Here is a 24594-nt window from a genome sequence, read left to right on the forward strand (position 1 = left end):
AAAATCATATCACCGTTATTGAAAAAAATTATATCGCGATACATTGATATTGAATTTTTGTCCAGCCCTACTCGCAATTCACACAATTCTTCTCAGATTTGCAAGTTTATATCTCACAATAACATCATATATCTTGCAGTTCTGAGGTTATATCAGACTGTGAGATACAAACTCACAACTGCGAGGAAACAAGTGCACCACGTGTGTTAAATTTCTTTGAATTACAATTCACTAATCCCTCTTCCTGTCATTCCAATTAATTCCAAAGCTTCCTGTAGGGTGTGGCCAATATATGGTTCAAATCACACTTATGAATGAAAAGGCATCTAATTTTTTCACTTCTGCACAATTCTGTGAAAGTCTACACTACCTAAACTAATCCTAACCATGCAAACCCTGCCATACTGAAGAAGAAGACTGAAATATGTCATGCTCACCCTCTTCTCAGAATAAGTAAACTGGTAGAGATTTCAAGGAAATGAAAATCTACAACCTAACCTAACATAAACTAACCTAACCCAGCCCTTACAAAAGTATGCGTAATACCTTGTCGCACTACTTGCACACCCCTAAGTGTTTCCTTAGCATAAGTTTAGCAGCACACTTAATCTTAACCTGTACTCTAACCCTAACCAGAGCCCTAAAATAAAATAAAATAAAATAAAATTTAATTTAAATTAATAACAAAAATCTCAGTGATAATAACTTGTATCTCAGTGATACATAAAAAACACTGAAACTAACCTGGGACTATTACTGTAACTTAAAACATTTTGGCCAACATACATAAGTGGGGTGTGAAAGATGTGTGCCTCCACAACTGCAAATTAAATATGAGCACACAGATATACCATCTCAGCACTGCACACGACTATTTTATGAGTAGGACTGCATCCTATAGGTTAGGTGGTTTGCCATGTGAGCGCGGAAAACTTGGGCGTTGCCTGTACAACCCTTCCCTCAAACACACCCTGCCTTAGCCAGCCAGACACTCCCAATCTCTCTCACTGATTTCACCATGAGTCATACAATCATTGTGCACAGGTGACAGGTGCATGCGGCGTCTACAGATACAGACATGTGACTGTTTACCATCCAAACTCAAGGGAGTTTCCTGCACGACTGGTTTTCTGTACTCTCTATTCTCATTCTCCATCCAAGAATACCAGCAGATAAATTTAACACACACACACCACAAAAATATCCAAACATTCATAAAAGAAGATAAAAACTGTGTATAAGGATTAAGAATTTTTCAGAGAATATGAAATATTGAATTACATTTCTTCTCTTATCCTATTGGCAAAGTGCTGTTTTAAGTTTAAATCTCACTAAATTGAGCGTAAAACAGTACCAGTAACAAAAAATAATAATACGATGTATTTTCTTAAGTACATGAGTAAATGTGTCTTGTTTTAAGAACCTGCTGTTTTTTACTGAAAAAAAAAGTATTTTCTTTTGAAGTTTTAAATAAAAAAAATAACTATTGGAGCACATTTTATAAGAAAAATATTTTTTAAATAACTTTAAAATGTCATATTTAAATATGATTTAATATTTAAATACCGTTTGTTTTGCTGTTTCTGTTGTAATTATGCAATTTACAAGTAATTTCTGAGAAATATTATTTCTTTTTTATTATTTAACAATGCCAGTAAGAAAAATGAAAATAATTCTAAATGTATTTTCTTGTAAAAGTCTCAGTATCTTACATAATTTTGCTTCTCAAGTAAATGTATCTTGTTTTAAGAATCTTAAGATTTATTTATTGAAATGCAAATAAAACATTTAATATTTTATTTTATTACACTGTAAATGTTTTTTTAAGTAAAATAAAGGATTATTGTAGTACATCTTATGAGAAAATACTATGGTAACACTTTACAATAAGGTTCCATTAGTTAATGTTAGTTAATGTATTAACTATCATGAACAAACAACGAACAATATATTTATTACAAAATGTATTAATCTTTGTTAATGTTAGTTAATGAAAATACAGTCGTTCATTGTTAGTTCATGGTAATTCACAGTGCATTAACTAATGTTAACAAGCACAACTTTTGATTTTAATAATGCATAGTAAATGATGAAATTAACATGAACTAAGATTAATAAATGCTGTAGAAATATTGTTCATGCTTAGTTCATGTTAACTAAAGTAGTTAACTAATGTTAACTAATGAACCTTATTGTAAAGTGTTACCAATACTATTTCAGTCTTGCTACTTTAAAATGTAACATTTAATTCATGCTGTTCCTTAGTGTTTCTATGTAGTACATTGTGAAATTTACTAGGAACTTATGAGTGAAATTGTGTTTCTTTTTATTATTTAACAATGCCAGTAAGAAAAATTTCAATAATTTAAGATATATTTTCTTTAAAAATCCTCAGTATCTTACGTAATTTTGCTTCTCACATAAATTTATCTTGTTTTAAGAATTTTAAGATTTATTTATTGAAGATTTTATTTTATTACACTGTAATTATTTTCAAGGATTATTGTAGTACATTTTATGCGAAAATACTATTTCAGTCTTGCTTTAAAATGTAACATTTAATTCATGGTGTTCCTTGCTGTTTCTATGTAATTAATTGTGAAATGTACTTCTGAGTGAAATTTTATTTCTTTTTTTCAGTGTACAAAATCCACTATATATCTAATCAAAATCGAGTCTATTTCTGTTTTCGCATGAACGTTTCTAGAGAATGTTTGACCTGCAGTAAACATCGTGGAATCTCTCTTTATTTCTCCTCTCTTTCAGTGTCTTTGTTCAGCAGTTGTGTCTGAGAAACAGATTTATGGCGGCTCAGACAGTGCTATTGAGAGCTTCTCTAAAGGGCCTCTGAAACACCCTTTGAATTTTCTTAGCTCTCATATTCTATTTCCAATCTGAGAGACCCCAAGGCCTTATTAACATCTAGAAAAGCATACTTAATGCTGAAGTATTGTGCTCATTCTTAATGACACAATGATTTGGATTTATTTGATTGTATTTTTCAAATTGAGACAGTCAGCAAAGTGAACAATTAAGTACGAGAAACTGAGTGGGAGTGAGTAAGTGAAAGAGACAGATCGGCATAATAAACAGCTAAAGTTGTCTCGCCCAATCTAGTTTTTTTTCTCACTCTTTTCTTACACCTCCTTTAAAGCAAGCAGCCATTCCATGACTTCACCTTCCCTCAAAACACTCTCTCCTTTCCACTGAAGTTGCGTCACAGAGTACATCGGAATATGTTTGGGAGTCTTATCGCAGCCAAATAAGTGTGTACATGAAATTCACATGCAAAACTATTGATCAAAACTAGTTCCAGAAATAATTTAGCATACAATCACACGTCCATTACAAATAAAAGTCAATAGAAAAATATTTGCTGATTAGTTGTTTAGTTGGGCAAACCCTCAGACATGTTTCGGTTAAGCTGTTTTGAATATGACCAACTTTTAATAAGCACATGTTAAGGTGTGAGCTTCGGAGGAATCCGTTTATACTAAATGTGATTCATATTAATTCTAAAGAAGAGCACCTCAAAGAGCATGGCTTCTGATCTGCTAATGAAGTTAATCTCTAGGCCAGCACAATAGCTTTTAGCAAAACTACACATGATTGCTCGGAGGTTTTTGTGTGATTTAAAAATGAATGATCTCAGAATCATTTTAGGATGTATTATTTCCATTAAACAAGCATAAAACTGGTGGTGTCAAAACATTCATGTGAGAGCATACAGCATCACACTGTCAATGAGCAATAGAAGCATGCATATTTACAAAAGCATATACCTTTTGTGTCACTTATGTGACTTCAATAGTGATACTATGTGTTTTTAAAGGTATTTTAGAACGTCAAAAAAAAAAGTGTTCCTTTTCAGTATTATGTTTGCCCGTCTTTCCCCATGAGGACACATTTTTGGCCTTTTGACCCAGACCTGTGTCTCCAACTTCTTGATTAGCAAATACGTGTGTGTATACTGTGTGTTTATACATTTATTTAGGGTTTCATGCATACATAAACACATTAAAACCTTTGTTCAAATTGTGCAGAAACCCATAAATAAAAAACAACTCTTTTTTGAACTTTTCAAAACAAGTACATTTTTCCTCTTCTATCACTTTATTTTATATGTTGTTCATTGTTTATTATGTATGTCTGCCAGTATAAGAAACAGTTAAAGCACTGACATTTACCAATTGATTTTTGAAAACTTGATATTTATAGAAATATCAGCGTTAGATTCACCTTCTACTAAAAACATTACGGTGAAATCCTGAAATATAAAACTGTCAACCCTTTCACCTGTCCGAAAACATGATCAACCGAAACAATCTCTCATAAAACTGAAACTGCTGTTGTTTGCTTGTTTGGCAGCCTGTTTGTTTATGTCACCTTTTAAAGCATAGCTATAGCCCAAGTTCCATCATATATTAAAATGTATTTATTTAGCTCAAGATGACACGATGCAATTTATTAACACTTGGAGACATTCTTTATCTTACATAATATTTAAAATGTTACAGATAACTAATTTAAATATTTATTTTTAATTTCATATTGATTAACTTTAATAATATAATATATTAATCTAATAATAATACTTTTTTTTTTTTTAATGATCCAAGTTTTATTACTCATAGAACACCACATAAAGGGTTAAGAATGGGTCTTGTGGATATATGTTAATACTACTGGGTGAGAACACTTGCCACCCCTTATGATACATGAAATGTAATTGTGAAAATTATATATTCCCCAACCCTTTCTCTCTTTCACTCTATCTCGCTCTCTCTCTCTCTCTCTCTCTCACACACACACACACACACACACACACACCCATCTTTGTGACGTTGGGTCCTCCTTTTAACCCGAAAGGTGAGGGTGTGGGAGAAACAATGAATAAGGAGTTAGTGTAAAGCGCTCCGGATCGATCTCATTCGCATTATCGCGCATCAAACAGCATCGGGACGCACTTCTCCAGCAGCGGGATCTATTAAACTTTCTATAAGCAGCTGGTGACAGCAGCGGATCTCAGGCGACCAGGAAATAAATACCGTGTGTTCCTCCGGCCATGGCCCGGCGTATCTCGACTGCTGTCGCTTTTCTCTTTTGTTTTGGACTATCGGTAAGTTTGTCGTGCTTTTAAATATATCAGTCAATAGATATCCACGTTAACATAGCCTAGCTACTCCATTTGAGTCTTTCTTCTGTATGACCAAGTATCGTTTTGTAAACCGAAACAATCTCTCATAAAACTGAAACTGCTTTTGTTTGCTTGTTTGGCAGCCTGTTTGTTTATAGCACTGTCGATGTGTAAAGCAACCACATTTATGTTTATAAAGTTAGTGTGAAAAAAGCCTTGTATTGTCTTTAACTCTTAAAATGCCGGAGGGCAATCGCCTCAATTGTCCAACCCTTTACAGGAATTTACAATGGCAGCTAAATGTAAAAAAAAAAAGAAGAGACATGGTAAAAATGTTACATTACATGTTACATTTCTGTCTATCAAATGTTGCATCTTTTTGGCCATCTATTAAACTTTTCACAATCATTTCTGTCAAGGTTGATTTTAGTTTTCAGAGATTCAGTTCTGTTTAATCAGTTTAATCAGTGGTTAAGTTCAAAGCCTTGAATAAAATGCAAATCAATTCTCAGTGCTAAGACAACAATTTAGTTTTTAGTGGGTTATCTATCTATCTATCTATCTATCTATCTATCTATCTATCTATCTATCTATCTATTGTTTACAGTGTAGCCTGTAGGCTATACGTTATTTATAAGTTATTACACATAATATTAAATATACAGTATTATAATATGAATTTACAATGGCAGCTAAATGTAAAAAAAAAAGAAGAGACTTGGTAAAAATGTTACATTACATGTTACATTTCTGTCTATCAAATGTTGCATCTTTTTGGCCATCTATTAAACTTTTCACAATCATTTCTGTCAAAGTTGATTTTAGTTTTCAGAGATTCAGTTCTGTTTAATCAGTTTAATCAGTGGTTAAGTTCAAAGCCTTGAATAAAATGCAAATCAATTCTCAGTGCTAAGACAACAATTTAGTTTTTAGTGGGTTATCTATCTATCTATCTATCTATCTATCTATCTATCTATCTATCTATCTATCTATCTATCTATCTATCTATTGTTTACAGTGTAGCCTGTAGGCTATACGTTATTTATAAGTTATTACACATAATATTAAATATACAGTATTATAATAGGCTATTATATTATTGTTGGTGATATTGTCAATCAGGAGATAAATATTAATAATATATTAACGTTTTTTTTGTTTTTTACATTGGTCTGGAGATCCTTATTATGGTGTTATCATCGTAATTGTAGTATTTTGTTGGGAACTTCCACTGTTTACCGTGGTGTATTTTCGTTAAGGTTATTTCAGAACAGGCTCTGTCTAGAATACAGACAGACAAACTAAAGCAGTCAAGCTGGATCTGCAAGTGTTGTGTGAGAAAGTATAGCCTATTCTATTCAATTTCAGGTGTGTTGAAATCCCCGCCCCCTGCCACCTCAATGATTGACATTTCTCAGTAATAATTCTTCAAATTCTAATGAAGATGAGTCACCGAGCAACAGTCGATTCAAATGGTTACTAAATGATTGTGATCTACTAAATGAGTGAAAATCACTTTACCTGGAATAGTTTACACTGGAGAATCCCAGTGAAGGAGTATTTTACTGCTTTTATCAGTATGTGCTGGGTAGATGTGCCAATAGCTCACAGTCTTGGTTGTTTTGGCTTTCGGTTTTAATATTTTTTGCATACATTATACCCATACATGTTTCATACACAGAGTGTGTATGAGAAAGTGAATCACACATTTTATCACAGTTTTTAATACCTACTATTTCCACTTCACAAATGTAAAGGTTCTACTTATTTATACGACGATCATTGGGCCTTCAGTTTACGTAAAACAACCTAATGCATGTATCAAACCTTATGTAATTACTACACAAAATGTGAAATCTCCATGTATCTCTATAAACACTTGTAGAAGTACTGTGCAAAGTTTCTGTAGTTACAATTCAGAAATGCACTGTAGAAGAAAGTAAAGAAGCCACTTTACTAAGACATATTTGTGATAGTGCAAGGTTTTCTTTCTTTTCTCGACTCCTGTATAGGGATTTTTTCTGTGGTTGCAAATCTTTTCAGGTTTCACTTTCATTTCATTTCATATAAATTACAGCATCTGTTTAATTTTACAGACAGGATGAGCTTAGTGTCAACTATGCTTGCGTGCAAGTTGCAATCGCAGTTTCGATCATTTATAATGACTCACCAGTGAATCATTTACAAATCCTGCTAATGAGAACGTTCTCAACAGGCTGGGTAGCAAATATAAAAACAAATATTTCTTGGTCTCCTTTTTCTGCTGTGTGAGAAGGTTGGCAGGATAAGTCTGTCTTCACAAATTGTTGATGTGCATTTCTGTTTTCCCACAGCATGTGTTTGAGGTTGAAGCCAGATTCCAGCACTCTGTGGCCCTCCACAGGCAGAAGAGAGAATGGATCGTCCCTCCCCAAATCTTAGAGGAGAATGTGGATTACACCAAGAGAGAGTTCATTGCAAAAGTGAGTGAGACTTTTCCTGCGTCAAACACATTGATATGCAAACATCAACCTTAATGCACAATCAAAGTGTAAAAAAGAAAAGGCATCATCTTTTTCACCAGGGAGTTAAAAGGGAAAAATAAAATCTCATGTAATTGCAGTTTATAGTACAACTATAGGAATAGGCCTAGTTCACCCAAAAGTGAAAATTTACTTTAGATTTACTCACCTCTAGGCCATCCAAGATGAGTTTGTTTCTTTGTCAGAACAGATTTGCAGGCAATTTAGCTTTAAGTCACTTGCTTGTCAATAGATCTTCTGCTGTGAATGGGTGCCGTCAGAATGAGAGTCCAAACAGCTGATAACATCAAAATTATCCACAAGTAATCAACATGAATCCAATGAATTAATGGCTTGTGAAGCGAAAAGCAGTTTTTGTAATAAACAAATTTATCACAATGTTTTTAAACTTCAAGTCATCTCCATAATATTGCTTTCTCCATTAAAAAGTGGTCTCATCTGAATCAGGAGATAAATATGCACAGATCGAAACAGTTCTAATCAAATATATTGGTGGATTGATGTGAGAGGATAAGAGGGGATGAACTTTTCATTGAAGGAAACTGTCAGGGTGGTAAAGAAAGAGGAATCACTTGCAGGGATAACAGATTTATTGAGTTTCAAACACAAAACAGGAACTCAGGAACTAAGCCACTGTCTGAGAGGGTAACCAGGAGAGATTCCAGCCAGGTCCATGGAAGTGAATATCAGCTCAGCAGGAGGTGTCTAGGAAAAGGGTTTCAGATGGCAAAGAGCAACAGTTCAAGAGCAACGAGACAGACAAGCTCTCCAGTGAGCACTAGGGCACAGGGAATGGCAACGGTGGGAGAGAGAGTGAGAGTGAAGGCAGAAGCCTGGCTGACTTAACTGAAATCTTCTGAGGTTGGTGGACAAGACTGATATTAGCAGAGCAGCTGGATGGATGGAACAGGAATGGCAGGGAAGCAGGTTGAGCAGGGCAGCAAGGGATGGGAGGGAGGTGGCAGGCAGTAGGGAGTCCAGCAGCCAGAGCCGGTGGGGAAGGGGGAGCAAAAGGGGGAAGGGGAAAAACAAAAACTAAACTAAACTAAAAGGCAGGATCTCAGAAAACGAGGAACTAGATAGCACAGAACTAAAGCAAAAAGGAAAAACCCTAATATCAAAAAGTATAAAATAAATGCAAAGGAGATTAGACTAGACTAGACTAGACTAGGAATGTTCGGTTCTTGAACAAATCGTTCTTTTGAGCCGGTTCTCAGGAAGTAACCGGTCGAACCGGTTCACAAATCGAACTGAATTGAACTTTAGTTCCGGGTTGATGATGCAGAACGCACAGCCAAAGTAGCACATCCAACTCAAAAAGAACCGATTGAGCCGGTTCAACCAACTGTCGAAGTTTGCCGAGGATTACCGAGGACTCAACAAGAACCGAATGAGCCGTGGCGAAGATTGCCAAGGAGTACCGAAGATTCTGATGAGTGAGTTGACGATCCTGTGCAAGCCTGAGGCGCGTACTGGAAATATGCTTATTATGACTGTTATTAATTTACATTTTTAAAAAACCTGCAAAAACCTTTCTGTCGAGTGATGTGAATACATTTTATGCATGCATATTATATTTAAAGTTGCTTAAGCGAAATCAAGGAGTTTATAAGACTGGTTTATTCATTCTTTATACTGTAGACATGTAGAACATATCCACGTTTGTGCATCAATGTCTGTAATGTGTGCTGTAGGTGTGAAACTTTTAGGAATCTTATCCAAGTTGTAGGCTAGTCAATATTGGTCAGTCAGTCATATCCGACATAAGGATCCGCGAATGAAACTGTGACCACAAACACGTACCATTAACTAAGTTAATTATATGGCAATAATCAGCAATATGCTTTCACACAAATTACTTTATTTTTTGAATGTTTCAATATGTGTTGACACAAATGACTTATTTGAAATTTTCATTGATACAACATGGCACTGACTTATTAGAAAAGAAATGCGTAGAGACGTTATTTCTTGATGACGTCAGGAACCGATGAATCGGCTTTTTGAACCGGTTCAATGAGCTGATCTGTCAGAAAAGAACCGGTTCGCGGAAATGAATCGGACTTTGCATCACTAGACTAGACTAGACTAGACTAGACACAGTCAACAGAGACAAAAGCCAGGTTAACTCAGCAGATCAGAGATTCAATCCGGCACAGGACCGAAAACAAGAGGAGAATATAAAGGGAGACTAATGATCTAAAACAGGTGTTAACCCTAACAAGATAATCACGTAAAAAGAGGGGCAGGGTAACAATAGAAATAGAGCACAAGACAAACACAAATACCAACTGACAGCCATGTGCTCCAGACAGACCAGGGGGGTATTCCAAAAAGCATGTTATGTGACATACCCGGGGTATGTTTGAGGATAAGCGGTTCCAAAATCGGAGGTTACTTTCAGGGTATGTAAGTAACGATAGTAACTTGCTCTCTGAAGATAAACTGCTCCGGAGCAGGTTATGTTCCAGGGTTAGTTCACTTCAGTGCACGTGTGATCTACTGACGAGCCTTCAGTGGGCGTGACCGATAGCGCAACATTATATAATATTACAATATGTAATATAGTCTATTATATTTATTTATATTTATATATATTGTATGATATGTTAATGAAGAATGCGCTAATATAAGTAATAAATAAGTCAATATATTATTCTAATATGGTTATTATATTTATTTTATTGCCATATATAACAGTTATCTGTATAAATTATAAAACACTATGACAGGTTAATGTTTAATTTATTATATTATATATATTTATTTATTACATTTTAGATTATCATCTCACACATGGATCGGCATTTTCTATAATGTCTAAATTCTAAATCAAAATACATATCTGATATGACTTAATATATAATTAGCATCAAACAAGCAATATCATTTATATTCTCAAGGATTAAAGATTAAACGAATAAAAAAATACAAATGATTGCACAACCATCATATGCACTAAGCATGTAAACGACCATTGAACAAAAGAAGAAGAAAGAAACAGCATGGCATGCTTTTTCTTAGCGTCCGTTTCCATAGTGACTCGTCGATTCGTCGCTCTGTTGAGAATGTCTTGAGTCTTTTTTTACAGTCTATGGTCTTAACCAGGAACATACTCTGAGTTGAATGAATTTACTCCGGGACACGTTTTTGGAACCACATACCTCGAGTAAGCAAGGTTTGGGGTTAATCAACCGAAAGTTCAGGGTTTAGCTGACGGTAAGTTTCACCGTGCTTTCTGGAATACACCCCTGGACACAACATAAACAAACCCAGATCAGACCGGTGTCTTGACAGAAGCATTCTTATGGATTATCAATTATAGTATTTTAGCCAGAAGAAGACAGCGAATGAAACTGTGACCACAAACACGTACCATTAACTAAGTTAATTATATGGCAATAATCAGCAATATGCTTTCACACAAATTACTTTATTTTTTGAATGTTTCAATATGTGTTGACACAAATGACTTATTTGAAATTTTCATTGATACAACAGCAATATCATTTATATTCTCAAGGATTAAAGATTAAACGAATAAAAAAATACAAATGATTGCACAACCATCATATGCACTAAGCATGTAAACGACCATTGAACAAAAGAAGAAGAAAGAAACAGCATGGCATGCTTTTTCTTAGCGTCCGTTTCCATAGTGACTCGTCGATTCGTCGCTCTGTTGAGAATGTCTTGAGTCTTTTTTTACAGTCTATGGTCTTAACCAGGAACATACTCTGAGTTGAATGAATTTACTCCGGGACACGTTTTTGGAACCACATACCTCGAGTAAGCAAGGTTTGGGGTTAATCAACCGAAAGTTCAGGGTTTAGCTGACGGTAAGTTTCACCGTGCTTTCTGGAATACACCCCTGGACACAACATAAACAAACCCAGATCAGACCGGTGTCTTGACAGAAGCATTCTTATGGATTATCAATTATAGTATTTTAGCCAGAAGAAGACAGTTTCTTACAAACAACAAACTTTTCACTTCACAATTCATTAACTGATGGACTGGAGTCATGTGGATTAGTTGTAGATTATTGTGATGTTTTTATGAGCTGTTTGAACTCTCATTCTGACGGCAACCATTCACTGCAGAGGATCCATTGGTAGGCAAGTGACATTAAAATTTGTCCAAATCTCATCTTTGACAGAGTACATTTTCTGCAAGTTTTCATTTTTGGGTGAGCTGTTCCTTTAAATGTATGTTATGCATAGAAATTGCATATAAATTACATGTAGAATATACACGGAAATGACAACTTTAGCTTCTTGTAATTCAAACTTTGTATATAAAACTGATGTCTGCAGTATCATTATTGCAAAAGTAGCTGATGAACTCACTACATCGCATGTGTGACATACAGTGCAACAATATCATCAACTAAAGTAAGCATTTGAGATTTACAATGCCTCATGTGTCAGGTCACTGTAGGCTTGATCGGTTTTTGTGTTAAATAAATGTGTTTCTGATTTATTTAGATTCGCTCAGATAAGGAAGACGTCAAACTGAAAAATGTGAGGTACTCACTGAAGGGCGTCGGTGCAGACCAGCAGCCGTTCAATTTATTTGTGGTGAATCCTGAAAATGGATATGTCAGGATAACGGGGCTCCTTAACAGAGAGTCCATCGCACAATACAATGTAAGTGAAATGGCTGTGATGACAATGATGATTCATGATGATGATGGTGATGAAGGTGGCTTTAACACCTACACTTGATTATGATGGATGGTGATCTTGAATTTATTCCTCTGTAGCTTTCAGGCATTGCTACGTTCACAGATGGCATGATTGCAGAAAATGACATTGGGCTGAGAATAAAAGTGAAGGATCAGAATGATAATCCGCCTGTTTTTGGTCCGATGAATCCCGGGGCTGTAGACGAGCTCAGTCCAGAAGGTATGTGATCTGCAGTTGTTACAGGTATATATATATATATATATATATATATTAAAAAAAAGTTGACGAAGTTTGTACAATAAACATAATGGTGATTTTTATAATGATCAAATTCCGCATGTGGGTTATTGGTTCAAACCCTTTTTTTTGTCCTGGATCTTTTAATTAATTAATCTGTTAATTTAAAATGTATTCATATGCTAATTTTGATATGCAGTATACTTTTCTGTATTATAATTCATTTCTTTTTTATAAAGTAGTTTTAATTATAAATTATATAATAATATAAAAATGTAATAAATAATGTTTACCTTATTCTTATTATTTAATAATATTGTATTATTATTTAACAGTAATTTAATAAGAAATTAATTAGGGGAGAAAAATCAGCTGCACTTTATATATTATGGATATTTGGTAATATAAGGTTAGTTGTAAAATGTGGTGCAACTCCCCAAAAATGTAATGATATTTATGAATGAATAATTCACTACAGTAGCTCAGAAAATGTGGGGTCTGTAAGATTTTTAAATGATTTTGAAAGAAGTTTCTTATGTTCACCAAAGCATTTATTCGGTAAAAATTTAGTATAAAAAGTAATATTATAAAAATATTATTACAAGAAATATTTTCTTATTATTATCAATGTTGAAAACAGTTGTGCTGCTTAATATTTTTGTGGAAATGGTGATATATATATTTTTTTTTTCAGGATTCTTTGATGAATAGAAAGTTCAAAAGAACAACATTTATTTGAAATAGAAATATGTATTTCTATTGTATGTAGAAATATTAAAGAAAATGTCTTTAATGTCACATTTGGTCAAAGAATGGTTTAATGCATCTGTGCTGTTTAAAAGTATTCATTATACACAGTAGTGTATAATTAAAAACTATTTAAAAATAATGATAAAGGTGTTTACATTCACATGTATTCAAGGTCTGAGAAAATGTTATTACTTTGTACTTGACGGTTACACCATTTGAAATGTATTACAGTATTAAAATGCTATTAAAAAGTTTTTTTTTTACTTTAAGAAACCAACATAAATATAAAGAGTGCATTTCTAAGAACTTAGAATCACATGTTTTAAAGTCAATTTTTCGAAATATTTTTTCCTTTCATTTATCGTGGGCACTCTTATTTGATACAGACACAGAAGTGATGAAGATTAATTGCTTTGATGCCGATGAGCCTGGAAACCCAAACTCTCAAATCAAGTATGAGATTGTTGAGCAGCAGCCAGCTGGGGAGAGGATGTTCAGAGTTGACAGTGACGGCACAGTCCGTGTTGTCAGTTCTAACCTGGATAGAGAGGTGAGAAACCACCATCACTGTATCCAATGTGTTTCTGATATCTAACATGCTACATAACACACACACACACACACACACAGCACTGGCTCTTCTTCAGTTACAGCACATATGAGCTTCATTGTGCCAGTGCTAGATGTTCTGTTATTGTTTCATTTTAAATGAGTAATGCAGGAACATATAAAGACACAATGACTGCTTTTGTTGAGCATAATGAGCAGTATGTAGACGATTCCACCTTTTTATTCACACGCCATCTCTCTCTTCAGACCGTTGATCAGTATGTCCTGCTTGTCAAAGCATCTGACCTGAATGGAGCTGCAGGTGGCAATGCCGCCACAGGGACGGTCACCATCAGGATCAATGACGTCAACGATAATGTACCTGTGTTGGAAGGCCCAGTAAGAAAATATCTTCACTATGTTTAAATCCACACAGTTATGTTGTTGTACTGTAGTGGTCCCTTCCAGTTTTGCAACCTCTTTTTTTCTTCCTCCATAGTTTGAGGCCAGTATTGAGGAAAATACAGAGAAAGTAGAGGTGATGAGACTCAAAGCAAGCGACCTGGATCTTAAGGACACGGACAACTGGGTGTCTAAGTGCTTTATTGCATCAGGCAATGAGGCTGGACACTTCAGCATTCACACGGACCCAAAGACCAATGAGGCAGTCATTATGCTTGACAAGGTGTGCAATGATATTTGTTGCTTATTTCTTTCATAATTTCTGGTATGAGTAGGTTTTTTTATGATAGCAAAATGTCAGTTTTCATACCAATATTGCTATTAATCATTAAAAATGAATTATTACTATAATAGGTCATTTTTCATATAAATATTAACATATTGAAATTATTTATCAATTAAGTAAACAAATAATTATTTTAAGTAATTATTCAAGTAAGCAGTCGATAATAAAGGAATAACATGGCAGTTTCTCTTTTTTTTTAAATGTGTCCTTGCTGAATAAAAGTGTTAATTAAAATAAATACTGACCCCAAAATTTTGAATAGTAATATACTTAGATTTTTCATCAAAAAGGATTCTATTAACATTCATAGGAGACATAATATACTGTGTTTACATTAATACAAGATGGGCAGAAATGTGCATTTTTTCACCATCAAAAACATGTTAGTCAGACAGCACTCGGGTGATAAATGTAATGGGTACTTGGTTATACTGATACAGAAGAAAGGCTAGTATTGTTACAGTATCAACTTACTTTAAAAGTACTGGTACTTTTGACAGGGATAGTTATAGCATGGAGCTGTTCTGAAGCAGATTATACTCTCAGTCATTTGCTTGAAAAAATTATCTCATGTCTGTTTTCCCTGCAGGCTGTCGATTATGAGGATGTCAAAGACCTGAACCTTGGCATTGGTGTTATAAACAATGTTCCATTCCACTCCTCTGTGAGTGGAGGAGGACAAGGAATGAATATGAACTTCGGGGGCAGCGGTGGTGGCACAGGAGGAGGCGGTGAAGCTGGTGGTGGAGCTGACGGTGGAGCTGGCGGTGGAGGTAGTGGCAGTTCAGGCGGTTCATGGTCAATGTCAGGGGGTCAGATATACAATGTGAACGTCAAGGTGAAAAACCAGCCTGAAGGACCCAGGTTCATGCCCCTAACAAAAGCCATCCCCATCTCAGAAGGAAAGACTTTTAGCAGCAATGAGGTCATCGCAAGATACCCCGCCATTGATACAGACACAGGAAAGGAAGCTACCAACGTAAAGTACGTATACATAGAAATAGTTCTGTCAACGATTAAGAGGACATAGAAAACAATGAGAACTGAGCTTGAGCTAAATATGTTCCCTTTTCTTACAGGTATGTTAAAGGATTTGACCCAGATAACTGGCTGACCATCGATGAGACAACTGGAGCCATTAAAATGAACAAGGCTCCTGACCGCGAGTCCAAGTATCTAGTTAACGGCACTTACTATGCCCAGATTTACAGCATAACTCAAGGCAAGTTCTCTGCAGGGTTATTAACCAAAAGCCTATCCTAAATAAAACATTAAAGGGATAGTTAACACAAAAATTAAAATTCTGTCATCATTTACTCACCCTCAAGTTGTTCCAAACCTGTAGAAGTTTGTTCTGTTGAACACAAAAGAAGATATTTTGAAGAACATTGGTAACCAATCAGTTGCTGGTAACCATTGACTTCCATAGTCTTTTCTTTCCATACAGTGGACGCCAATGGCTACCAGCAACTTTTTGGTTACCAACAATATAACTATAACTTAAATCTATTTTATTTTATTTCAGCTAGTTGCCAAGGCAACATTTCTCATTTTTATTTAGTTTAAGTACTAAAATAACTGAAACTAAAAACTATTTAAGACATTATTAAAAATAAACAAATAAATAATTAAAAATGACAAAAACATAACAAAATCACTAAGACATTAAAATCAAATTGAAAACATAAAATATAAAAGTAAAATCTAATTCGAAATATTAACAAAAATATAATAGTATAAATCATACTAAAATAACAGTGGTTCTAGGGAAAACGGAAAACCTTTCTTTGTTGAAGTTTTTGTTGTTTTATTTATCCAACTGTTCTATTTTTTTTCTCATTTTTGAACTGTTTCCAGATGTTGCCAGGTTATGACTCCCTGCCATAATATATGATAATATACTTAATTAACTTATAGACCAATCATACTTCCAGTGTGCCACATAGTGTAATACAATGGATATTGCAGGGACATAACCTGCCCTGAAGATCTTCACATTGATCAACAGTAGTTACTGAAAACTGGGTCAATGTTTGGATGCTTAACCATCTGCAAGTTATGATGTAAACAATTATTTGATTTAATTAATTTGATCCATTCGTTTACATTGCATTCTCTTTTTATATATTGTTCTTTCTTTTTAAATTTTTTTAGTACTTTTTAAAAACCTTTTAAGGGAAAGTAGACCGAAAGCTTTCTTTTAGTTTGCTTTTCGGCACGTTCGTTTTTATTATATATTACAGTATTATAACATTTGTCTCAAATTTATATTCATGTGTTGAATGCAAAAAAAAAAATTTTTTAATATATTTTTTATATATAGATATATTTTTTTATATTTTTAATATAATTATTATAATATTTTTTTAATATGTTTTTCCTTTTCTCTTAATAGACTTGCCTTCAAAGACGGCAACAGGCACCATTGCCATCCAAGTAGAGGATTTTAATGACCACTGCCCAACTTTGACAAGCAAAGTCAAGACACTCTGTACTGACAAGGATGCCGTCTTAGTCACTGCAGTGGATGAGGATGCACCTCCCAATGGAGCTCCATTCACCTTCAATGTTGTCCCAGAAGGAACTAAGGGGAAATGGACAGTCGAGCATTTAAACGGTATGCCAGATGTTGCCAATTTATTTTTTGACCCACAACAATACTTCACTGACATAAAATTTAAAAATTGCATTGAAGTAAAATCGAATTAAAAATATTCCATGAATATTTATAGAAAAATACTGCCGCAGTACCTCCTTGTGTCACTGGGGGACGTTAGCCCACATGTTAAAAGCTATCTATTGTAAGAAGTCAAACATGTGAAGTACTAGTCAGAGATCTGTTGTCATTTCAAACCCCGCAAGACCTTCGTTTATCTTCAGAACACAAATTAAGATATTTTTGATCAAATCCAAGAGCTTTCTGACCCTGCATAGACAGTAGCGCAACTACCATGTTCAAGGCCCAGAAAAAATAAAAATAGTATTTGTGACATCAGTGGCTCAACCGTAATTTTACAAAGCTACGAGAATACTTTTTGTGCAAAAAGAAAACAAAAATAACCACTTTATTCAAGGATTTCTTCTCTTCCATGTCAGTCTTTGTCGCGCATACACAAAACTACCACAACGCACACATTCTGCCACTACTGACTTTGTGGTTGAGATCTTCTGTTTTTCTTCCTATCAGATACCACTGCCATCTTCAGAACAAATGAAAAGCTGTGGCCAGGAGAATATGAGCTGATGGTGGACGTCAAGGACCAGCAGGGGTTGTCATGTCCAGAACCTCAGAAAATTCAGGTGGATGTGTGCACCTGTAACGACCAGGGAGCTTGTGCCCGAGCAGGACCAAATGGAGCATCAGGAGCGTTTAAGAAGGGATCCAGGTTTGGACCAGCTGGAATCGGCCTGCTCTTCCTTGGACTCCTTTCATTATTGCGTAAGTTTGTTTAGTATCTTAAAGTCTACCATGTAAATCTGACTTTATTACATTTTCTAGACATTTAGTTAATTGCCTGGTTTCTATTTATGCCGCATTTAAAACTGAAGTATGCCGTTTCTGCAGAACTAAGGAGGTGTGCGCTGTGTGAACATGATATTACTGTAGTTCTAGACGAAATATGAACATGTATGTACTCATCTCACCTGCACAAAAATAGATTCAGTATTCCTCAAAATGTAAACTCAGAATATTATACAAACCTGCAATAATTAAATATGTTAAATAGACAAATATCACTTATGTATTTAATCCCATTTTATTAACCAATGATTTGGCTTCGGACCTTCGATGATCCAATTTAACCATATTATTAAGCATAAATGACACATTTGTGTTTCAGTTTTGTTTTTGCTGAGTAGTGTTGAACTTTCTTCTGATTCTACATTTGTAAAAGAAGAACTTTTTATATTAAAAACAAACAAGCAAGCACTGCCCAGATTTAAAAAGTAACTCAAAAGTAACGTAACACTTACTTTCCATAAAAAGTAACTTAGTAACGTAATTAGTTACTTTTTCAGGGAGTAATGCAATATTGTAATGCATTACTTTTAAAAGTAACTTTCCCCATCACTGATAACAAGACTAGTTGTTAAAAATAATATAGACTAGAGTGCGAACTACGGGGGGCTAGGGGGAGCTCGGCTCACCGGTAATGACCGACGAATTGGGATCCCTACCAAAACGCCATGGATGCTGCCCCTTCCAGTGTCCTGTGCGAGCCTCCTGCGCCCCCTTTTCGGCGTAGGTCGGGGCTCGCAACAAGAAGGCCAGTCACTGTTGTCGTAGCACTACCCACTCAGTGAGATAGGAAAACGTACCTGTTCCACTTGGAACAGGAATGTTGCAGAAGCCCCATCCTTCCCGAAGGAGTTTCGGAAGCACTTACACATATGAACAACCGTTTAGGTGCATATGGAAGATTAGAGGTGATTGTAACTCTCTTGGAAAATGGAAACACGGGCTCTGAGGCTATACTGTGGACTTTCCACATATGGGATCCACTTAGGTCTCTACATATGAAACCCAGCCCTCTACCGGTTCTTACGGATTCATCGAGTGAGGGCCTGACGCCAGACGTTCTGCCACGTCTGGCTGCCGAGAGGATGGAGGAGCTCAACAGGGTCTACAGTACGGACTCTCTGGAGCGGTTTTAGCAAGCCAACACTAAACTGGGGCCTCTCAGTGCTTCTACCCATTTGAGGTGAGAACACAGGAGGATACCGGCTCCACACAAAGGCTATAGAATCTAGAGAATGTGTTGGGGGTCACCGAGCTCGCAGCTCTACAAATATCTGTCAGCGAGACGCCACGAGCCAGCACCCAGGAGGTTGCAACACTTCTAGTAGAGTGCGCTCGCACCCTGAGCGGGCAGGGCACACCCTGTGCCTGATAATCCAGGGTGATGGCATCCACTCCCCAGTGGGCCATCCTCTGCTTGGAGACGCCATTCCCCTTCTGCCAGCCTCCGTAACAGACAAAGAGCTGATCTGAGGTCCTGAAGCTTTGCGTCCGGTCTACGTACCATCTTAAGGCTCGGACGGGACAAAGTAAAGCTAGGGCTGGGTCTGCCTCCTCTGGGGGCAGCGCTTGCAGGCTCACCACCTGATCCCTGAAGGGTGTAGTGGGAACCTTGGTCACATAGCCGGGCCAGGGCCAGGGCCTCAGGATTACCTGGGAGTCAGCTGGCCCAAACTCTAGGCACGATTCGTCGACTGAGAATGTGTGCAGGTCCCCTACCCTCTTGATGGAGGCCAGTGCAAGCAGGAGCAGAGTTTTCATTGATAGAAACTTCAGCTCAACTGACTGCAAAGGCTCAAATGGGCCAGCACTAGAGACAGGTCCCAAGAGGGTATAGAGGGGGGCAGGGGAGAATTTAACCTTCTGGCCCCCCTAAGGAACCTGATGACCAGGTCATGCTTCCCTACCGACTTCCCTTCCACTGGGTCATGGTTAGCAGCAATCGCAGCAACATAGACTTTAAGGGTGGAGGGAGACAGCCTTCGCTCCAACCCCTACTGCAAAAAGGACAGCACGACTCTGATCGGGCATCTTCGGGGGTCTTCTCGATGAGAAGAACACCACTCGACAAACAGGTTCCACTTCAAGGCGTAAACGTGTCTCGCCGAAGGGATGGTGTCAGCTACCTCCAAGATCGGTCGTAACCTACCGCCTTTCTTGGGTACAATGAAGTAGGGGTTGTAAAACTCCGTCTTCATATCGGCTGCAGGGACTGGCTCTATCGCACCCTCTGCCAGTAGGACTGCGATCTCCACATGCAAGACAGGAGCATCGGCCACCTTCACTGATGTGAAGTGGATGCCGCTGAACTTGGGGGGACGCCAGACGAACTGAATCGCATTGCTGAGTCTGATTGTCCACAGGAGCCAGCGAGATGGGTTGGGTAGCCAGGCACCCAGACACCGTACAAGCTGGACCAGCGGGACTGCCGATGTATCCGCAGTGGGGCAGCGAGGTGGAAAGCAGGGACCCGGTCCATGAGCGGACCAAAGAGAGGTCTGAGTGTGCTGTGCAACGCTTACCTGGTCCCATGGTTTGGCAGAGGGTGCATGAGTAGGGCCTTTGATGACGCTCTTGAACCGCCCGCTGCTGCCTGCTGGCGAGAGAGGAGGATGAGTGTGGTCCGGTGTTGGTCTGTCCGGGACTCTCCATGTCCTCTTGAGACCCAGAGACAGAGAAAACTGCACTTCTGTAGAGATTTTTTGAAACAAGATGGTGGAGGCAGCAGCTGCCCGCCGGGGCAGGATGTGTCGGATTGCCTCAATCTGCTCCTGTGCAGCAGAGAACTGCTGGGCCATGTTCTCGACTGCGTCGCTGAAGAGGCCGGTCTGGGACACAGGGACCTTGAGGAACCGAACTTGTCGGCATCCCTCATGTCTGCCAGACACAGCCAGAGGTAATGCTCCTGGACCACAAGCGTGGACATCGCAAAACCCAGAGTACTCGCAGTGACCTTCGTCGTTCAGAGCGCGAGGTCAGTTGCAGTTCGGAGCTCTTTCAGAACGTCCGGATCGTGACCACCCTCGTGCAGGTCCCTCAGTGCTTTAGCCTGAAGAACCTGCAGTAACGCCGTAGTGTGTAAGGTGAAGGCAGCTTCTCCACAGGCCGCATAAGCATTGCCGGACAGACCAGACGAGTACCTACAGACCCGGGAAGACACGACTGAATCGCAAACCGACCTTTCCACCAGTGGGACCCCCGTATACCCTCTAGCACCAAGGTGCCATCCTCGGCCTGGTAAGCCCCTCATGTACCTCCGGGAAGAATGGCACCGGGGCGGGACTCTGGGAGAGCGGGCCCCCCCGAAGAACCAATCGTCCAACCTTGAGGGCTAGAGACATGATGGAGGTCTCCACTCGAGCCCTACCCTCACGGCGGCCCGGGAAAGCATAGCCATCATTTCCGGATCCGATTCAGGCATTGCTACAGTCCCGGAGGGCAGCAGCGCAGTCGAATCTTCCTCTCCAGAAAGCTCCAGCTCACCCTCCGATGCAGCGATTGACATCCGATCGTCGGGCGGAGCGCCCAAGGATACTGCTGGTACACAGGCCGCATAAGCATTGCCGGACAGACCAGACGAGTACCTACAGACCCGGGAAGACACGACTGAATCGCAAACCGACCTTTCCACCAGTGGGACCCCCGTATACCCTCTAGCACCAAGGTACCATCCTCGGCCTGGTAAGCCCCTCATGTACCTCCGGGAAGAATGGCACCGGGGCGGGACTCTGGGAGAGCGGGCCCCCCCGAAGAACCAATCGTCCAACCTTGAGGGCTAGAGACATGATGGAGGTCTCCACTCGAGCCCTACCCTCACGGCGGCCCGGGAAAGCATAGCCATCATTTCCGGATCCGATTCAGGCATTGCTACAGTCCCGGAGGGCAGCAGCGCAGTCGAATCTTCCTCTCCAGAAAGCTCCAGCTCACCCTCCGATGCAGCGATTGACATCCGATCGTCGGGAGGAGCGCCGAAGGATACTGCTGGTACGCTCCTTGTAGAGGGCCCAACACGTTCCTTTGGCAGCTCAACTGGTTGCAGAGTGCAAGACGAGCGATGGTACCCCGAGAGTTGGTTCCCTGGAGGGTTTGCCATCACTGTTACCCTCAGACCACCCGTGCTACTGCCTGAAGTAGCCCCCGCCTGACTGCGGCCATGACGAGAACTAGATTGAGTTAAAGGCAATGGAGCTCCGCCCCATTTGAGGTAACGGAGCTTGGCCCGCAACTCTGAGATGGTCACCTTCCTGCAATGAGAACATGACCAGTGTTGGGCAAGTTACTCTGAAAATGTAATCAAATTACTGATTACTGATTACTCCTTTTAAAAGTAATCAAGTTACTTTTCTGATTACTTTATTTCAAAATTAATTAGTAATTAGTTACATTACTAGTTACGTTACTTTTTTCTCCATGAAATTTATGAAATCCCAGCATACACGCTCCCGATAAATATTTGTTATTAAAGCATCAACATTCACAGAACACTGTTATTTTTAACTAAAGCAATGGCTGCTGCGTGCATGGTTTGGCATGGCAGAATGCCAGCAAGGAGTGCTGCATTTGTAAGCTCTAAAAGACATCTCAGTTCATCGCAATCTCACAAATCTCTATTATAACACAATAAATATATGCATAATGAATTTTTCATAATGTCTACAATTCGTGTGTTATAATGAGAGGATTCGTGAGCACGCAAATTTCAGCACTGCATTGCTCAACGCTGCAAACATGCAAACACGCCTAAATAGAAACGCTGCACATGTTAAACGTTTATATATTTTATATTAGTTCATGTTGATTTTGTGCAATTGTGCAATAACAATTAATTTGTTTTAGATATTTTATGTTTAGATATTTCTATTTTGCTATTTTGCACACTGTACACACATGAGTGTCTAGTCGCCCACACCAGCACTCCCCCATCTTGTCCCGCGCTGCGCTCTGTTGCGTTTGGTCTTGCGGGAGCAGGTCTCTAATCCACTGGCACTTGATTTGACAGTACGTGTGCTACATCCTTTTTACAATCTCTAGATTATAAAACACTGCATTCTGTCAGCAATGTAACGCGGCAGTAACGTATAGCGACCTCGGATTGTAACTATACTCTAATTACTATTTTGAAAATTATAAGGCGTCAAATTACTCTGTTAATAAAAGAGTAACCAGATTACAGTAACGCTTTACTAAGTAATGCGTTACTGCCCAACAATGAACATGACTCATCCACGAACACCACCTCAGCGTGCTTAATGCCCAGACACATGAGGCAGCATTCGTGACCATCACCCGACGCCAGGTAACAACTGCATCCAGAAACGCATGGGTGATATGTTGTCTGTAGCAAGACGCAACGTCGTCTTTACAAAGACGTAATGTCGAGTTTGCCAGATGCAACGCCGTCAAGACGCACCCGTGAACAGTGTTGGGAGTAACGCATTACAAAAGTAATAATATTACAGTAATATTACGTTTTGCTGTAACGCAGTAATATAACGCATTACTAATAAAATTTGGGTAATATTATTACTCGTTACAATCTCAGTAACGCAAGTTACAACAACATATTACTAACACCGCAAAACAGCACCAGAGAAAAAATTCCGCGGGTAAAATAGTTAGTCTATCTTCTGTTGCTGGAATCAGATGCTTGAGATGACTGCAGCGACGGATTCTACATTTGTGAGATGGACACACTCCTGTTATTTTCAGTTTATCGGAGAAAAGGATAAGAATGCTTAGCAATATGTGCGACACCAAACTCTCAACATGGAGAAATAGCACGAGTAAAACCTGGAAACACCTGGACTGGTGCCACTAACAGTAAGCTATCGGAGAGAGCTGCGGGGTCGGAGAAGAGAAAAAAGGCAGCGGACGAGCGCAGACAAGCAACAAAAATTAAGTTTAACTAAAAATAACTAAATCTGTTTTTGTTAAATCATAGTCTATATCCGTTCCCGCTGTGAGGATAATTAAAATTTAGGCTATTAGTTTAGGCTACTCCTCATTGAGAATGTTTTTTTTTAAACATGTCTATTAATTTATACAATTGAATTATAGGCCTATAATTAAAATTATTAACACTGCAGTCATCAATGAAAAATAAGAGCAGCTTTATTTCGTGCACAGATTTTCAAAAACAACCTATAGGCCTACCTAATAACAAATACGTTTCTGTTTTTCACTATAGGATACGGGCCACAAGAGAAATATAAAGGGAATAATTTGAAAGAAAGCTCCGTCAGTTTTTTTTACTTTCTCTATAATTGACTGACGTTCACCGGCATAACTCTTGCGCACAGTTTGCGCGTTGCTTGCTTGTGTTGCTTGACCCCGCTCCCATAATATCAATCGTTTATAGGCCACATATTAGGCCGTTTTTGTATGTTTATTTTTTTAATGTTAATGAAAGTGACACCAAAAATAAGGGAACATCATTAGGAAAT

At 38.1% G+C, this 24594-nt stretch overlaps 1 protein-coding gene across 1 annotated transcript; it reads left to right on the forward strand.

Annotated features, from left to right (window-relative positions):
* Nucleotides 1-4848: 4848 nt before the first annotated feature.
* Nucleotides 4849-18084, forward strand: LOC107588893 (desmoglein-2-like). The gene is made up of 11 exons (XM_016277147.1): nt 4849-5119; nt 7471-7599; nt 12147-12308; nt 12425-12566; nt 13721-13884; nt 14151-14282; nt 14383-14568; nt 15221-15615; nt 15711-15853; nt 17027-17248; nt 17819-18084. Exons 1-11 carry the CDS (start codon nt 5066-5068, stop codon nt 18082-18084), a joined length of 1995 nt encoding a protein of 664 aa, XP_016132633.1. The 5' UTR covers nt 4849-5065.
* The last annotated feature ends 6510 nt before the right edge of the window (nt 18085-24594 follow it).

The sequence above is a fragment of the Sinocyclocheilus grahami genome, unplaced genomic scaffold (assembly GCF_001515645.1).
Source record: "Sinocyclocheilus grahami isolate Dianchi unplaced genomic scaffold, SAMN03320097.WGS_v1.1 scaffold109.1, whole genome shotgun sequence".
Classification (NCBI taxonomy): domain Eukaryota; kingdom Metazoa; phylum Chordata; class Actinopteri; order Cypriniformes; family Cyprinidae; genus Sinocyclocheilus; species Sinocyclocheilus grahami.